Consider the following 17,444-nt stretch of genomic DNA (forward strand, 5'->3'; position numbering starts at 1 on the left):
GGTTGAGTGTGATATTCGTGCTCAAGGCTTTCATTCCCTTATGCTGAAGAACAGGACACAAAGTTACACAGAGCATGACAAGTCCACAGCATCAGTGTACACTGATTACTGTTTTATAGTATTGCTATTACAGGGATAGAAATAAGACTCCTATTGAATAGCAGTTTCACCCATTTCAGGTTTTACTACAAGCTTGATTAGCCCCAGTGTATGGTAAGAAGCTCAGGTGTAAAACCTGGAATGGCTCAAACTGCTATGCAATGGGAGTCTTGTTTCCTGGTTCAGAATAACCAAGACACAGTAATGCCCCAGGAAGTTACTGCCTGTGTTCTGAAGTTATTTTCCTTACCAGCAGATGGCGCCTGTAGTGCTCCTCAGCAGCTTCACTCTTCTCTGCATCTTCAGCACACAAAGTGACACCTTGAGTAGAAGTCAAGGGGAAAAAAAACTTTCAGAAAGAACTTAAAAGAAGGTATTTGATGGAATCCAATATGATCACGTATTCCTTGCAGTATACCATTAGTATATTTCTTATGGTATACTATAATGCAATCTTGATGTATACCGTTCTCCTGCATTATTTCACTATCCAACATGCACATTAAAAAAATATTGGAGGCAAGTGTACAGTGAAGAAGTCCTTACACTTAACCTTCAATTAACAGAGCACGCTATTGATCAGCCTCAAAACTGCAGTCAGTCTCTAGAGTCACTTTATGGTCATCCCCCCTTGAACATAATAAAAGCATGAAAAGTAACAATTAAAAACACATGACAAACATCCCATTGCAGTAGACTGCTGACTTGAACTCGTAACACTGCAGCGCCCAGCCTCTGTGGAAGGATACAGTGTCTCCAGTGGATGAACGCCCTATGTGTGGTGATGCGCTCTGCTAGCCCAGCGATCGCGTCCTGCCTGCCGCGGGCGCGCTGTCTGCTCTGCCAGGCGTTACTCCACTCACAGAAAAAATGCTGGACCAGGCAGCCCTGCCTCACCTGCTCTGCCAGACCTACACAGCGGGAGAGCAGCACTTTAAACGTTAGGGGCACACAACTTTCACACAAGCCCCCTCCCTGGTCATTAAAACCTGGACAATTTAGTTGGCGCTTTAGTGACCAGAATGCAATATTTGAACAGCCTTTTTAATGTTTGTTCTGCAGAATTATCCTCAGCCTGGCCACTCACTGTACTTCTTGGCTGTGCGGTGCTGTTGATAGACCCAGACCTGGAGGGATTTCCTGAGGCACCGGTGCTGATAATGAAGCACAGCCCTCCTCTCCTTCTCTCTCTCCAGCCACAGCCGCTGGAGAACCTCCTTCCACTGCTCCCAGGCCTGGGAGAAACGCACACAAACACACACGGGGAAGAAAGAAACTCAAACACACTGCAATATATTTGAATATTGCAACAAACACTCATTGAAACATATATTCTGCAGCATATTAATGCACATATTCCCAGTTATGACACCCACCTGCTACTAACCCTGTACTGCAGGCCTTGAGCCCAGTGCTGAAGGGCTGCTGCGTCCTCTGCAGGCCCCGGACCCAGAGCTCGCTGGGGGTCATTTGTAACGCGACTGCTTCAGAGAAAAAAATAAGAGAGTGTGAAATATAATCTCCAGTGCACCTGCTTTAAAACGTTGACAAGATATTCTGATTCAGAGCAGTTTGAGCCATTCTGTGCTTTGCTAGGAGTTCAATTAACCATCCGTGATCTTGAATGAATAACAAGCTCTGGCGGGTCTAATTAAACTCACAGCAAACCCAGGAACGGCCCTACTTGCTATGCAATGCAACCCTACTGCATTAGAACCAAACCGTTTGCTTTGCTTGGGAAGATATCGAGTGCACGGTCTGCAGCTGTGTTTTTATTTATTTATTATTATTTTATACACTTTTCTGTTGTCTTTGCACTCGGGTTCAGGCTACGCCTGGGACAGTTGCCTTGGTTACGGTACAGTCAGTACATCCCGACTGCGCCCTTCCTCCGGCCTGCTGTTACTTCTGCCACCACGCCTTGCACACGTCGGTTACTATGGTACCTGGACGCCTCCAGGAACGAGTGCAATGCTTTTGCGTGGGCTCTGAAATTTAGTGCCAACTACAGGAGTGCCGGTACAACTGCGTGTCTTGAGATGCATACTGTACGTTGCATTGTTCATTGCAATGACTCGTACTGTTGTATTTGTATTATCAGTATGATTAGTCTTTAAGGTGCTTGGACTGTGAGTTCAGGAGCTGTGCTTCAGTTCAAGATGCGTGTAATAGATCATCCAGTGTTTTTAAATGAGTTTAAGTGCCTGCCAGCACTCTCTAGGGAAGGCACCTTTCGGGGCAAATAAACTGTGTCTCCTTCACGACAGTGTGCGTTTGGTGGAGACTGATAATGACGGGGGAAAGCACACATGTCATATTAGATGTGTTCAAATAGAACGAGGGTTACGGTTGATTTAGGGGACCAATTTGATAAGACGCTACTAAAAATGGTGACAGCGTCGCGCATTGCTGAGTGGCCAAAGTCTGCATGGACTCAAGAGTCTGTCAGACCTAACTTCTAAACAGTATTATCATACATGTATTATTTGACATGTTTGATGCTTCACTTAACGACAACTGTATGAAGTAACTAATTTAGTATACTGACAGCTAGCAGTGTTGTCTGCAATACATTTCACTGGGTTCTGTACATGCTCCACTACGACGAATCATGGGCAGATAATTATTTTAGAAATCGTTGCACTTGCAGCTCGAGAAGTACAAATAAATGCATTAATTAAATAAAAAAGTAAATAATTATATATGCATATATAAACCATTTCTACACGTCACTATAGCCAACCAACACGCACGCCGTCTCGCACGTCACGGCTCCTTTGTTGTGATTGGACTCCTTGCGAGTGATGCAATTGAGGCGTCTGTTCAATTCGCCGGCAGGGGTCCTTACATCAACAATAGCGGCTTCCACTTAAAAAAAGTATCTAACCAGCCGCAGCAAAATCCAAAAGGCGAGCAGTTCATTTTTTTTTTTATTTTCGATGCTTTTGAGTGAAGCGAAGGCGACCGCGTTCGCCGGCGCGATACCTTTGCATTTGGAGTCAGGCGGCTCCCGGCCTCTATATAATCCGGGTTCGAGCCCCGTAGTCGTGGGTTACTGGAGAGGTCCGCGCTGTTCCGACTCGCCCAGAGCAATCCCCGAGCTAGAGTGAGGCTTTCACACCGGCACTGAGCGCCTGCACGGCGAGAGCAAGCCGCGGCGCTTAGAGAGAGAGAGAGGGAGAGAGAGGGAGAGGGAAAAAAGGGGGAAAGGAAGGAAGGAGGGAGGGAGGGCTGGCGAGACATTTCCCTCGGCTTGAGGGAGCCGGTTGCGGAGTGGGAGAACAAGGGGAGCCGTTTCTATTTCCTTCGAGTCACCGGCACTCGAGCTGTGTGATACAAAACGATTTAAAACAAGTAAACGCGAAGGAGTCGCGGTCTCCCGCCGCGCCGGTGTGTTTGTTGCGGTGCTGGGGGTCGCAGTCACATATCGCCAGGTATGAAAGCATTCGTCTGGGTTTTGGGGACATGGAAATATAACAGTACAAGCACTGCCTCGCTTCAACTTGTGTGTGCAGTTGAATCTTTAACAGTGAAAACTTGATTAGAAGGTGGACTTCTGCATTAGGCGATAAGATTTTTAATATATTTACTCATTTGATTTAAGTGTGAATACCTTGCTGTATACACTAACTTTGAGTCAGTTTCGCGGTTGGGTGTATAATTCGCACAAGGCCACAGTGCAAAGCCCCTCTCCATTTTAAACGTCTGGATGTTTTTGGTTTTGGTCTTTTTAACTGTTTTTACTGGACTCAGAATAAAGTCTCTGGCTTTTGCTTTTTATTTATAAAAACAATATATATATAGCGAAAGAACAAACATACAATGGAAGCAAGTGAGATGTGCTGGAAGTAAGTCAGTTTGTGTTCATGGGGGCTTGTGACATCACAACGGATGTTGACGTGTTTACTTTCTAGTCCTGAAACTTTTCGTTTTCTGTTGCTGAGTAAATACAAACCGAATGAATAGTCGGTATTAGTCTATACTGTGGGTGGATGTGGTATTAGCTAAGCACTGTATTTGTCACATTATTTTACAACCAAAAGGTGTAGCTAGCGATTCACTGTTGTATATTTATCTTAATCCTAGAACATCTCGCCTGCATCAAACGCAATGTCTACCAGTGTTCAATAACAAGTCGGTACAGGTGAGGTTTTCACCTGTGCTGTTAAACTGCTCATACCAAGAACTTGGCCCTAATAGTATAGTTCTATAGTTGAGTCTTAAAGCTCAGAGTAGTTTCTCTAGCCTGAATCCCACCTCGGGGAGAAATAGGCTGTTTCAGTATTTTTCACCCCTCCAAGAAGTAGGTTGTTTGATCTGTGTAACAGGTATATGGGTAGGCACAGCTTTCTCAGTACAGGGCTTGGTAAGAGCTCTCCACACCAGTACACATCTGAGAAAGATAACTGCTCAAAACTACACGCTGGCATACTAATGTGTTTGTCTGCATTGTTTATTTTCTGATGCAAACTATTTCATTAGTTATCCTAGGGTTAAAGTAAAGCAGCATGCTTATTTGACTGTTTTTTGCCTTGTTTGCAGATTTTTAAATATTTTTGTTTTTGTCTCCAACGGAAAACAGCCATGGAAAAAGTTGAATACATTGAAGAGCATGAAAACGGAGCAGCTGTAGTAGACGTTGTGAAGACTTCGGAAAGATGTTACCCTTACAGATACACAAAGGTAGGCTGCGCTGCTGTTTCGGTGGTGAACCCCAGGCTGGAAACTCACCCTTGGATTCTGAATGCATTTCCAGGGGGTGGGAATAAGGCTCCAACTACATAGCAGTTCGGTTCAGTCCTGCTTTTACTGTGAGTTTTAGAAAGGCACAAGTGAGCTCATTACCTCTACACTGTGGCCAGTGAAGCTTATAGTAAAACCTGCAATGGGTGGAACTGCTGTGCAAATTTCCATCCCTGTGCTTTTGTAAGGATCCTTGGACCTAAACCCCACTGTGTTAAGTGTATCAGTTACATTGAGACTCTGTGACTGTGCTGCGACTCTGCAGGGTTACACCAGTGCAGTGGTACAAATGTATTGTTCAAAGCTGTTGCTGAAATCTAAACACGTCCCTGCAAATCACTTTGTAGCTTCCGATCTGGTACATTCATTCAAATACAGCTAGCTGCCTTTTAAGCTTAGTGTCCAGGTGCTTTTTTTTTTTTTTTTTTTTTTTTCCCCCCCTCTCGCTCCGTTCTCTTCTGGATGGATTGTTTAAATGTGTTGTGTTCCACAGGAGGAACTGCTGGAAATAAAGGAATCCCCCTGGTCCAATCAAAGACATGAATGCCTTTCAGAGAAGTATGACAGGTACTGTGACAGAGTATTTATTTGCCTGACACGCTAACACTTTTACTGGACAGATGTGCACTGTTTACATAGGTTACACACCCCTTCACAGCTGCTCATGTAGTCGACCCATGAACATTTCCCCCGGCATTGCTCCCTGTGCTGTGTTGCAATTGGAGACTGACCAGTGCATTTAAGGTGCTTAAGAATAAATTGCGTTTTGCTTTGTTACTGTTCACTTCAAACTAGTGTTGCCAATGCTATGATCGGGCCAAGACACTTCAGTTGAATCTGGTCATTATTATGTATAGGCTGCAAATCTTATGTTGCAATGACAACCGTGAAACTTCAGTCCTGCTGACGCAATGTTTCATTAAGAATCTTTGTCCAATGGACTTGGAGTGGATTTTAAATTGCATCCTGTCTGTATTCATCTGTTCTTGGCTGTGTATTATTTTTTTTATAAGCATGCACAGTGTTTCTAGGTCACAGTGGCTATTAATAGATGCCTCTGGTTATAAACAGCTGTGTACATGCATAACTGATTTTTCTTTTGCTCAGTGATGGTGTCTGGGACCCTGAGAAGTGGCACGCATCCCTTTACCCTGCTTCTGAAAGAAGCTCTCCAGTAGATGGGTTTAAAAATTACACGGATGACAGAGCACCCCTGAAACGCAGGATTGCAGGTGAATTAATCTCTTCTCTCAAGAGGCAATGTCTGTGATGCTGCTCTTTCTGAATCAAATGCACACGCTCTGTCTAGAAAACGCTCTGTACTGGAAACCCAAAGTGCTTCAGTCCTGGTTTGTATCTATTCAGGGTACCGACTGTACTTGTAGATTCAGAGCACTTGATGCAATGCTGATTTGTTCTTGTTAAATCTCTTCGTCCCTTAGTGTAATAGTACTTTTAAAAATGTTTTTGCTCACTCTCTTTAAATGTAAAAGATGAAGGAGCAGCCCTCTTGATCCTCTAGGAAGACTATGGCACAGGTGGAAGGCAGTGTTTCCACTCTGTTGGGGGAGGAAGGTTATAGTGTCTGCAGACCATCATGGAAGTGGCTTTCTCTTGATTTAAACTGTAACAAAAAAGCTTAAAGTAAAACCCAGAGTGGCAGTGGAGGGAATGTTGACATTCCTCAAGATTCAGTGCAGCATGTATTCTGTAATATGAACTTGGTAATTTTTTTATGCTGCCCTGGATACATTTGTAGCAGTGTTTGTTGAAACGTCCTTCGCAGACCCCCGGGAGCGTGTGAAGGAGGACGACCTGGACGTGGTCCTGAGCCCGCAGAGACGCAGTTTTGGGGGAGGCTGCCAGGTGAACGTGGTGCCGAGCGCGACAGCGGCGCGCAGAGAGGTCAGCCCGCTGGAGAACAAGGAGAATGAGAACCTGCGGCTGGGCGGCGGCCGGAGAATCGGCAGCGGCAGGATCATCGCGTCTCGGGTGTTCGAGAGGGACCCGCGGGGCGAGAAGGAACTGCGCGAGAGAGAGCCACACCCCAGGGAGAGGGAGCGAGAGAGGGATTACAAAGACAAGCGATTCAGAGTCCGTACCCTTTGGAATATTAAACTAGCACAGTGCTCCCTAGTACACACTTTGAATTACAATTTGATGTTAACATGGCCTGAGCTCTAAATAAAGTAACTCCTCTTGCACTGGAGTTACTCCAGGTAGTCACACCCAAGCTGAGGTGGTCCTTAGCTAATTTGCTATTCAATGTTTTGTGCATTTAAATCCTGATTTCAAATGCAAGTTCTTGTGAACCTAAATGTTTAATTCATACCTAGAAATGCCAAGAACAGACTTATTAATATGAACTTCTACTTAAGTGGATGGATAGGGAAATATTTCTAATTCCCTCATGTCTATAGTGACCACTTTTATAGCAATATGTGAATTGGTCTCCTAAAGGGTGTTTTTTTTTATTATTAATGTGGGTGTGATTCCACTGATTTTCAAACCTCTGTCTTCTGTTCCTACAGAGGGATTTTGGTGACAAGCGTGTCTTTAGTGAGAGGAGACGAAATGACTCGTACACAGAGGAGGAGCCAGAATGGTTCTCTGGGGGTCCCACAAGTCAGTCTGAAACCATTGAGCTGACCGGCTTCGATGACAAAGTGCTAGAGGAGGACAAGAGGCGATACAAGCGCTCAAGAAAGCGCTCGGAGTCAGTGCGAGAAGGCAAGTCGGGACACAAGTTAACAGAGCCGTAACATTTTTTGAATGAATTATAAGGAAAACCTGAAGTAGCCAGCTGTTCTTTCACTGCTGCCTTATTCCGTTGCCATGACCAAAATGTTTTGTCTACTTGGTTTCTTTTAAGTGTCACAATTCTGGTTTTGTTTTTTTGAGTAGAGAAGCTGTATAGTAATGCCTTGGCAAGTTTTGACTGCATGTCTCTCTCCTTTCTCCTTCTCCCTGCAGCTGTTGAGTGCAACGGAGGCTTGGCAGAGGAGCCGGCGGTGGAGCTCTCCCCTGACTCTGCAGCCGATCAGGAGGTCCCCCAGGGGGTGGTGTTGCCGGAGCCTTCTGCGCCGGGGGAGTTCGACTTTAATGAGTTCTTCAACCTGGACAAGACTGTGCCCGGGCTCGCTTCAGTAAGTGACTGGGGAGCACTGCATGGGATTGGGGTTCACTGTCTTGGGGAAAGGTGGGGGAGAATCGTTTCTCCCCTCTTTCTTTCTTTTTTTTTTTTTTTTTTTTTGACTCATCACCTATGATCCACTATTCTGCCTTTAGAGCCAAACTAAAGTTTGTTTGCTAAAGATCCCATATCCTCGTAAATGCATGCAGACGGTGAACAGCTAGTCCTACTGTAACCGGTACAGCACTGGCATGTGGTGGAGGGTTTGCAGAGTCACAGGTTGAAGTGGAAGAAGGGCTCCACACACTTGGTGCCGTCTCTAAATGAATTTGCACCGCACTGGGAACGTGGGGGGGGGGTGTGTGTGTGTGTAATGGTTTGCTCTTGCACTGTACGTTTTGTTCCATATTGACTAAAAGTTTTAGTATTATTGTTGTAGTGATCTTGTTTATCAAAGTAACTTTCTTTTAGAACCCCATTATTTAGTATTTAAAATGTGAAATAATGTCTTGTGTGCAGATTTAAGGTTCAATACAGCAAATATTTTATACAGTGCAGGGAAGAAAATTGCGCTCCTCTTTCATAGCAGTTGGAGCCACTCCAGGTTTTACAATTTGATCACACCTGAGAACTTGGACAAGCAGTAAAGGTGACATTAGTGATAGAAGCAAGTCACAAGCCTGGAGTGGCTCGGATTTGCTATGCAAACTGTCTTATTTTCATCGCTCTTGGTATCTCCTCAAGACATTCCTTAGGTATGCCTGAATCATGTCTTGCATTTCTGAGCCTTATGAGTCTATGGGTAATCCAGTTGTAAGAGCGATTTGTTCTTGCAATATCTTTTAACTTGGAGATGCTAGGCTTTCCTCCTGGATGTTTTTGGGTGCTGTCGTTTCCAAAATTACCAATGCAAATGTCAACTCTTCTCAAGGTTTTCATAACAAGTTATGCCCATCACTGTTTATGAACAGCAGAGTACGCTGTAATGCACTGTCCCTTTTCATTTCTATCTGTTCCATGTATTGGGTGCAGTGATGTGGGGTGGGGTCTGTGTCATTAAGGAAGATTGAAATGAGAAGGGACACTGTTCTGTTAAATGTAACCCTACAACTTTAATCGCGTCAAGTATGGGAGTTGGTATGGTTACTTGTGACTGTGTGTAGAGGGTTAACTTCAGATCTCATCCCAACTGAAGACTTGTTGCTGCTCATGTAAGTGTAATACCATTCTGAACTATCAGTCTTCTTACTGGCTGGCTGCCCTTGGTAACACTCTCCTCTCCTCCTCCTTGTCTGAAGATGATTGAAGATGTCCTGGGAGAGGGCACTGCCTCGGCCAGTCGGTTTAGCCAGTGGTTCTCCAGTAATGTCAGTCCGTCAGCCAGTCGGACCAGCAGTCTCCGGTCCACCCCTCACGAGGAGCTGGAGCGTTTAGCAGGTAAAGAACCGGCAAGTCGTCTGTACCGGCTCAGCCCTACAAAGGGTGTCTAGGTCAGGCTTTTTCTACAATGTAAAGTTAGCAACATTTCTATTTTAATCCATAAAAAAAAAAAATAAATACACAAATGCCTAAATGAAATGGTATTGACTCCTGTTGCAGAGCAGTTTCATCTGCTTATGGTTTTACTGTGGGTTTAATGGGACACACCTGAGCGTGTTGCCTATTCACTCTTGCTATTCAAGCTCCTAGTAAAACCTGGAATGGATTGAACTGCTATGCAATAGAAGTCTTATTTCTGTTCCTGTGCACACTTGTTTCAATGCATACCTACTTGAAGATGCTTGCCAATTTTTTCATTTCACTTGCATTAGTGTTGTCAATATTGAATTCCATTACCTGGTGTGGGGAAACTAGCTGCTTCTGTTCATAGACTAGACTCTTTTTTTTTTTTTTTTTTTTTTTTTTTTTTTTTTTTTAGTGTTAGCTAACCCTAATATCTCTTAACTTGTTTACTTGCTCATCCAACGCAGCTGCCGGGAGAGATCCAGGGCTAAGTAGCTCCTAGGAGATTGAAGCTGCTCAGATAATTTAATTGCTCTATTGTCACAAATTGGACTTTGTAAAAGGTTTGTAATGTTCCTGCTTCCCAGGTCTAGAGCACAAGTTTGTGTCCTCCGCGCATGGCCTGGCAAACTACTTTGCTCCCATCCAGTCTTTGGAAGACAAGAAGGACAAGGTGGATATCCTGGAGATGCTGCAGAAGGCCAAGGTTGATCTGAAGCCGCTCTTGTCGAGCCTCACTGTCAACAAAGAGAAACTGAAGGAGAGCTGTAAGTGGTGCACGTTGGGATAGGGGCAACCTTTTAATATGAGCTGCTCTGATTCGTCATTCAGCATGATCGCTGCCTCTTGAGGCACTTGAATTTCTTTTCAGAAACTCTGCCCCAAGATAAATTGTAGTCTTGTACTAGAAAAATAAATTAATGGGCATCCAATGTACACATGTGCTGTATTTGATTAGCATACTAGTCCTGTACAATTTAAGACATTATCATTTCTAAAACTTGTATGCAGAGTTGAAAATGTAAAGGAAGACTCGCAGAGTGACGACGTTGTCCCGTCAGCACGTGAAACGGTTTCTTTGATCCAGCACTGCTGAATGATGTGAAGCATTATATTCTAGTGCAAACAGACACGTCGCTAGCAGTTTCCAGTATTTTACTTAATTAGAAGCAAGAACTGCATTTCTAAGTAGCTTCAGCGTTTAATCATTGTGTTTTCTCTTAGCACATTCGGGAGTGGTGCTCTCGTTGGAGGAGGTGGAGACAGGGCTGAAGGGTTTGAAAGTGGAGGCGGAGAGGAAGCGGGGCACACCGTTCATGGCTGAGCAGTTGGAAGAGGCGCTGACGGCCGGCGTGGGGTCCCGGCCCCCTGTTGTGAAGAGAGATGGGGACATGTCCGCCTTCAACAAACTGGTTAGCAGCATGAAGGCAGGTGGCACACTGCCGGCTCTGCCTAAAGGAAACGTGAGTCTTCTTAGTTTAAAGGGTTCTCTTTTAATATACCTTGCAATAATTAAGTCCTTGGTTCCTTTATAATGTACTGGCAAGAACGCTTCTGAAATGTTTTCTGAACGACATGGCTGGATTCACAAATCCCTCTCGGATGAGCTCTAATCTTGGTAAGGTAGTTCAATGTTGGTGCTAATCTAGATACATGAAACCAGCCTTGGTGTGGTGTATGGGGGCGGGGGGGGGGTCTTCTCTCTCTTGAGCATAATTAAGTGATGGGCATAACTTGAATGTTTTTTGTGCATGAATTCTGCCCTTGTTTATTCCACCAGTAAAGTGGGCAGGTTTGTTAAACTCCTTACTTTTTTTAAAAAATTGGCACGTACTGGACAGTTCTTCAAAGGTAGGTTGTGTCGCTTATTGATCTTGGACTTCTTGACAAAGCCAAAAAAAACCTTTGTGAAAGACTTACCCATACACTCATAAGGACTTGCTCATAAGGTAACCGTGGCTTGTAGCTGGTTTGAAAGGCGATCTGGATTACTTTCTGAGAACATCTGGAATGCTGTTGGTGAACCTTTCTATGCATTTATTAGGATCCTTTTTTTCAGTAGAAGTGGACAGGGACTTGGGCTGTATCGAGTCACAAAGTTTACATGCAGTGCTGCTCCCCTCCCCTTTTGTTTTAGCGAAACCTGGATAGCCAGCTGCTGCACCCTTCAGAAGTACCTGTGCAATCTGCACCGCAGAAGAACATTCTGCAGGTAAGTGTTTGTATCGCAGCAGTGACGAAAGCAGGACCAGAAAGGGGACATTTTTCATGCATCACTTGCTCATTTAGGGCAGAACTTTTTTTGTAAGGCTTCCTAAATGTTACTGTAAAAATGCTACTTTTGGAGGATGTATGGCATCAATATTTTGATCGACATGTTGAACTGTAGTTAATTTAACTTAATCTTAAAACACAAGGCACTAGCAAACATTTGGGTACTTCATAGTTTTTGACTTGCACCTTCTCTCTCCAGGAGATTCTGGGGCCGCAGGCTCCTCGCAGGTCTGCTTCCCCTAACCTCCTGAGCAGTTTGCTGGGCAGTACAGACCCGCTTGCAGTTCTGCAAGGGCATCGCGGTCCCTCCCCCCCACTGTTTCCACAGCGAGCTCCTTCCCCAGATTACTTCCCTGGCCGATTGGAACAAACTGCTGGTAAGTCTGTGCTGTGCTTTTTCATCAAGTTGAATAAAAGTTCTGAAATTTAAATGGATTAGTACTTCTACTAATGAAATATGTAGGGTGGTGAAAAATTCAGTTACAAAGTTGGGGTGGGAGACTTGCACACAGCCTTCAGTGAATGGCTGTGGTGTTTACTAGGAGGATCTGTGATCTGGGGGGGTATTGTTACTCCTGTAGGGGAATGCAAAACGGATGAATCTGTGCCTTGCTCCTTGTTGGCCTGTCTCAATGGATGTTGGAAGTTCATGGTTTTTTCTTTTTTTTTTTTTTTTTTTTCAAACTATATTCCTGCCTTGAACACTCCTCCTGCCGCCCTGCGTGAACCCTGCATTTCGTTCCAGTGGTCCATCCATAGTCATGTGTTCTTGTAATTCCTGGCTGCGCTTGTCCCTGAGAGTAGTGGGATGTTTTGAAGTGTCCCGCTCTTTGTTTCAGGTTTTGTCCCGGATTCTCATCAGCAGATTATTGGAGAGAGCTTCCCTGGGCTCCGCAGAAAAACAAGCCCTGGTCCTCACCAGGTTAGTGATGCTTCAGAAGAGCATGTGCTTCAGACTAACTTTAAAGCAGAGGGGATTAAGTATGCTGCTTTGGGTTGTTTTGTTTATATAAAAAGATGTTCAGGGGTTTTATCTCCTTGTTTCTTCTTGGCAGGTGAACCCCATGGCTCTAGGTCTGGACCAAGCCACACTGGAGGCACTGGCCTTCCAGCAAGATCTAGCCCTGCATGCGCGCCAGCTGTACCAGTCAGGGTTTGGCAATATGCAAATGGAGAAGGGCAGAGATGTGTACAGGAATAGGTAACGATAAGCTGATATCTTTGTAAAGACTACTTTTTTTATTTGATGCTTTGCCTCTGATAGCAGATTTTAAGATTAGATGCACTTTTTTTTTTATATAAATTGTTTTACTAATAGTTTTGGGCACAAAGATGTTCGCTCCCTACTCAAGGCCCTATACAATATTCTACAATATGCCACACGTGCGCATACTTTGTTTTGATTAAATGAAACCTGTAGATGGGATTACTGTACATAGATTGGTGTACCCTTGTATGTCATTTTGAGACTTAATGTGTCGAGTGGGGGCGTTTTGCCTCTTGCTACATTACTAGAAAGAAAGTGTCCTTCAGATTCCTTTCTCTAGATAGAATGATCGGTATGTATAATTTCATATCTGTTTGTTCTGTTAGGCAGCCATGGGTTACCAGATCCCCTGGTCCAGGAGGACACAGAGCCAGTGCTGGTTCTCCAGGGAATGCAGTCACTAGCATGGTAGGTGTCTTTGATATAAGCCTGCTTAACCTCGCATGCACAACTGTGCAGCATTCGCTTTTTAATTTGAAAAATTTTATGTGGTTGCAACTACCATACTTGTGTTTTAATATGACATTTGTATTCATTACAGTTGCCCCCTAACATGATTATTCCATCTCTGTCCAGCAAGTGAGTGCCCAACATGCAAGCAAATATTGTAAAACTTGAACTCCTGGCAAGACCTGTTCACTCACTTTGCTTTTATTCAATCTGTGAAAAGTAGCAGAATTACTAGACTCAGTTGATACAGTAAATGTTTATTGTAAATGTGTCTGTAGTGAGAAGTGCGCAGAATGAATTTTGTGCGGATGTTTCCTTTGTGCGTGGCTGAGTCCAGTGTTTTGTGTTCCTGTAGTTATCTCCTTCTTTTACACCTACCTCTGTGATCCGGAAGATGTATGAAACCAAGGAGAAGAGCAAAGATGAGCCAGGAACTGTGAAACCTGCCGATGGCAAAGAGGAAGGGACAGCTAGATCACAAGAAGGTATCTCTCGTACTAAAACGCTGCCTAGCGATTTTGTTTAGGGAAGATGAAGTCCTGTAATGCAAACCGTCTGTCTCCACGGAAATTTAAGTGGTTTGTATGAACTCCTAATGGAGTTCACAAAGCCCTGCCATAACATTAAATATATTTATGCATTTATAAAATAGATCAGCAACTTAACATGGTAGAATTGTGCACAGTGATGAAAGGGATTTAAAAGAAGTGTGAATAGATGGATTAGATTTAGATTGTTCATATCAGCTTGTGCAGTTAAATGCAAGCATATGTAATGTGTGTTTTATTACCCCAATATTTATCTCCCAGATGTTATGTAACTTTTTTTTTTGTTTGTTTTAATGTAATTGTCTTGCTTCCCTCCCCCAGACAATGGTGTCTCTCCGACCTCTTCCTTGGACCATGCAGAGCAAAATGCTTCCCCTCCAACAGGAGCCAAACCCTCTGGCTTCCAGCGCTCTGCCTGCTCCACCCCGCTCTCCAACCAGAGCTGCTTCACTGAGGACCAGGACTACCGGCCCCGTTCTGCAGGCAGGAGGACCCCTACCATGGTGTCTCCTGTGCCCAGCGCCCCCTACCCGCGCCCCATGTGTCCGCTACCCCTGGTCTCGCATGTGCCCCTGGTGCGCCCTGCACCCCCACAGCTGCACCCCGGGGTCGTCCAGAGGCTGCTCGCTCAGGGCTTCTCTCCCCAGCAGCTCCCTCCTGCATTGCTGCAAGCAGGTGAGTGGAGGGGGACTGGAGTGGGAGAGCTCAGACTGAGGTTCTGTACTGTCTTTAGATATGATGCACCACAATTTAATTTCTTTCTTTTTAAGCTTTAGAAATTGTTTTAAATCTACATTTTAGGTTTTAATTTTTTTAAAGGCTCCCATTACATAGCAGTTTGAGCCATTCCAGTTTTTCGTGTGAGCAATTTGTGTACATGTAACTTGCAGTATAGACAATTGCTGTGCAATTTGTGCACATAAGGCCATGTGATAACTTGTGCAACTTGAGTTTTACACTTACTAAATGTATGCATCTAAATAGTTATTAAAGGTAAGAAAATATGCCTGTGCTTAGTACAATTAGCCAATGGCTGGCTGTGTTCTAGCTGCCAAATAAAGTTGCTCAAAAGCACATTTATGTATTTCAGGAATGTTTCCCCAAGGTGTGGACTTGTCCCAGCTTCAGGGGCTTCCCCCTCCCTTGCTGGGACAGCCCTTCTACCCCTTGCCTACGGCCGGACACCCCCTGCTCGGCTCCCGCCCCGGGGCTCCCCTGCACCTGGCAGTGATGCAGCAGCAGCTCCAGCAGAGACCAGGTAGGGTTAACTGCCAGATAATTCAAAGAAACCTAACAATTGTTTTAGATGTCTACAATTACATTTTTTGCAATTGGTAGGGTGGTTTGTAATGGACAGTAACTGAAGTAGTATACATATAAAATGAACATAATTGGTATGGTGTGGTTATCATTTTTGGAGAGCAATATTTCTGAAATAACCTTTTTTTTCTTTCTCTCCCATCCCGCCCCCTCCCCTCAACTTCCTTGCCTGCCACAATGCAGTGGTGGTGCCCCCTGGCCCAGTCTCTCCAGTAACCAGTTTAGCACAGTCTCTCCAGCACAGCGCTGCAGCCAGGCACGCTCACCCCAACGCCCCCCAGCACGTGCAGTACCAGGGCCAGCGCAACGGCTCCCCTGTTGGCCTCGCCAAGTGGTTCGGAACGGACGTGCTGCAGCAGCCCCTGCCTTCCATGCCAGCCAAGGTCATCAGTGTTGACGAACTAGAATATCGACAATAAGAATATCCGAAAACGAAGCACCCAACCATTGGACTCTCAGTGAGAGAACATTTCATTCTTCAAGGATGGAATAATGTGTATTTATTGACTTTGTTCTGTGGCGCTTTTTTTTTTTATGAACAAGCTTTATAGAATTATAGCTTTTTGTGTGGGGAGCACTCAAGTCTGCTCAGCCTTTGTCTTGAACCAAGAGACGCTGTTGTCGGCAAAATGAGAGACCTAGAGATGGTCTGTGGAGATACAAGGGACTTTTTTTTTTTTTTGGTATTTGAAACTTATGTAATGTCCTAGTTGGCTTTTTTTTTTGCAGTTTTACAATGAAGAAAATGTATAGGTTCAAAGTGTACAGACATGCATAAACTGATCTTTTCATAGTGTACATATAAAACATCTATCACAGCGTGGGGTGGTTTTTTTTGAGAAGGTCATTCTGCTGTATATAAGAGTAGCTAGTGCAGCTTTGAGAGAGCTGAAACCGGGTGCACTCAAGTGAGATTGGAGACTAACGTCTAGTCCATTTTGGGTTTTGTACTGCAGCCAGGAAGTGTACTGGTTTAAACTCAACAGTGGGTTTTGTATAGTTAACTTTTACTTTTGTGTGTTGGGTAATTTTTTTTTTTTTATTTTTTGGGGGGGGTATAGAATAAAGGCATATGTAATGGTTTTTCTTCCTTTTAACAGTTTTCAATGAATGAAAAGATAACTGAATAATTTGCAAACCTGTGTCGGTTTGATCAGGTGTTTGTTGTTGTGTTTTTTTTTTTTTTTTTTTTTTTCTAGTTTCACAGGACAAACTGTATGCAGCATACACACCCATAGGAAGTCTTCCCCCAGAACTGAGCAGATGAAAGGGGGGGGGAGGGAATAAGGTGAATTTAGAAAATGCAAAAAAGCTTTGATCCATTTGGAATAGAACCCTTCAACTCTGTGCGTGTGTTTTGAATTTTGATTTTTTTTTTTTTCGTTTGCTTGATTGTGAATGGTTGTGTTTTTGATCTTTTGTGGTTGTGCCTTCTCTGTGGCGGAGGCAGTTTGATCTCTAGGGTAATTTTTTTTTTTTTGTTTTTTTTCCCCTTTCACTATGGTGAGAGCACTGCTTTATTGTAAAACAAAAAAAACGATCAGCATTTTGGGGAATTGTTGCAAAATGTGCTATTTAATGAAAAGCACAAATATTAGAAACAATAAATAAAATGCACTCAAACTTGTGTTTTTTTTTTTTTATTTAACCTTGCAAGTGTTCTGCATCGCTTATGTCTTGATGGGCAACAAAAATAAACTTAATTCTGAAATCCCTTCTATCCGATTGCTAGACTTGTTTTGTTTAAATCCCTCTGGGTAATGCAGCTACCATGTTGGTGCGTGGCTCTTGGCTCGAGCTGGTAAGACACCATTGCACATGGTGCTGTCTCGCCCCTTCCATTAACCAGGTCCAGTGGAATTCCGTATTTGGACATTCCAATAACCTCACGCTCATGACCCTCCGTGGACGTGTCCATTATGACTAGACTATGATTAGGTTTACTGGTAGTGTTTTAGGGTGTCCATCATTGCCCTATCATATATGCTTTTTCAGTTTTTTGACTTGTGGACAGGCTGTACTCGTTCCCGTTAGGACACAGGCAGTGTGTCAGGAATGGACTTGGATCAGTCTGGGTCATTTCCTCATTACAGGGCTGCAAGTATGA

General features: G+C 44.0%; 1 protein-coding gene across 2 annotated transcripts; it reads left to right on the top strand.

The window, feature by feature from the left end:
- Positions 1-2,990: 2,990 nt before the first annotated feature.
- On the top strand, positions 2,991-17,057 carry LOC121297174 (eukaryotic translation initiation factor 4E transporter-like). 2 transcript variants are annotated; one of them, XM_041223279.1, is made up of 19 exons: positions 2,991-3,533; positions 4,682-4,782; positions 5,336-5,409; positions 5,950-6,074; positions 6,629-6,936; positions 7,374-7,572; positions 7,816-7,988; positions 9,274-9,412; positions 10,066-10,245; positions 10,703-10,941; positions 11,616-11,690; positions 11,952-12,129; positions 12,592-12,674; positions 12,808-12,953; positions 13,346-13,427; positions 13,825-13,954; positions 14,339-14,692; positions 15,108-15,275; positions 15,521-17,057. In XM_041223279.1, the coding sequence occupies exons 2-19, from the start codon at positions 4,684-4,686 to the stop codon at positions 15,754-15,756; spliced, it is 2,988 nt and encodes a 995-aa protein (XP_041079213.1). In that variant the 5' UTR covers positions 2,991-3,533; positions 4,682-4,683; the 3' UTR covers positions 15,757-17,057. The 2 variants fall into 2 exon arrangements, with proteins under 2 accessions (XP_041079213.1, XP_041079214.1); XM_041223280.1 differs by lacking the exon at positions 2,991-3,533 and adding an exon at positions 3,849-3,947.
- Positions 17,058-17,444: the final 387 nt, after the last annotated feature.

This window comes from Polyodon spathula, chromosome 22, assembly GCF_017654505.1.
Source record: "Polyodon spathula isolate WHYD16114869_AA chromosome 22, ASM1765450v1, whole genome shotgun sequence".
In the NCBI taxonomy this organism is placed as follows: domain Eukaryota; kingdom Metazoa; phylum Chordata; class Actinopteri; order Acipenseriformes; family Polyodontidae; genus Polyodon; species Polyodon spathula.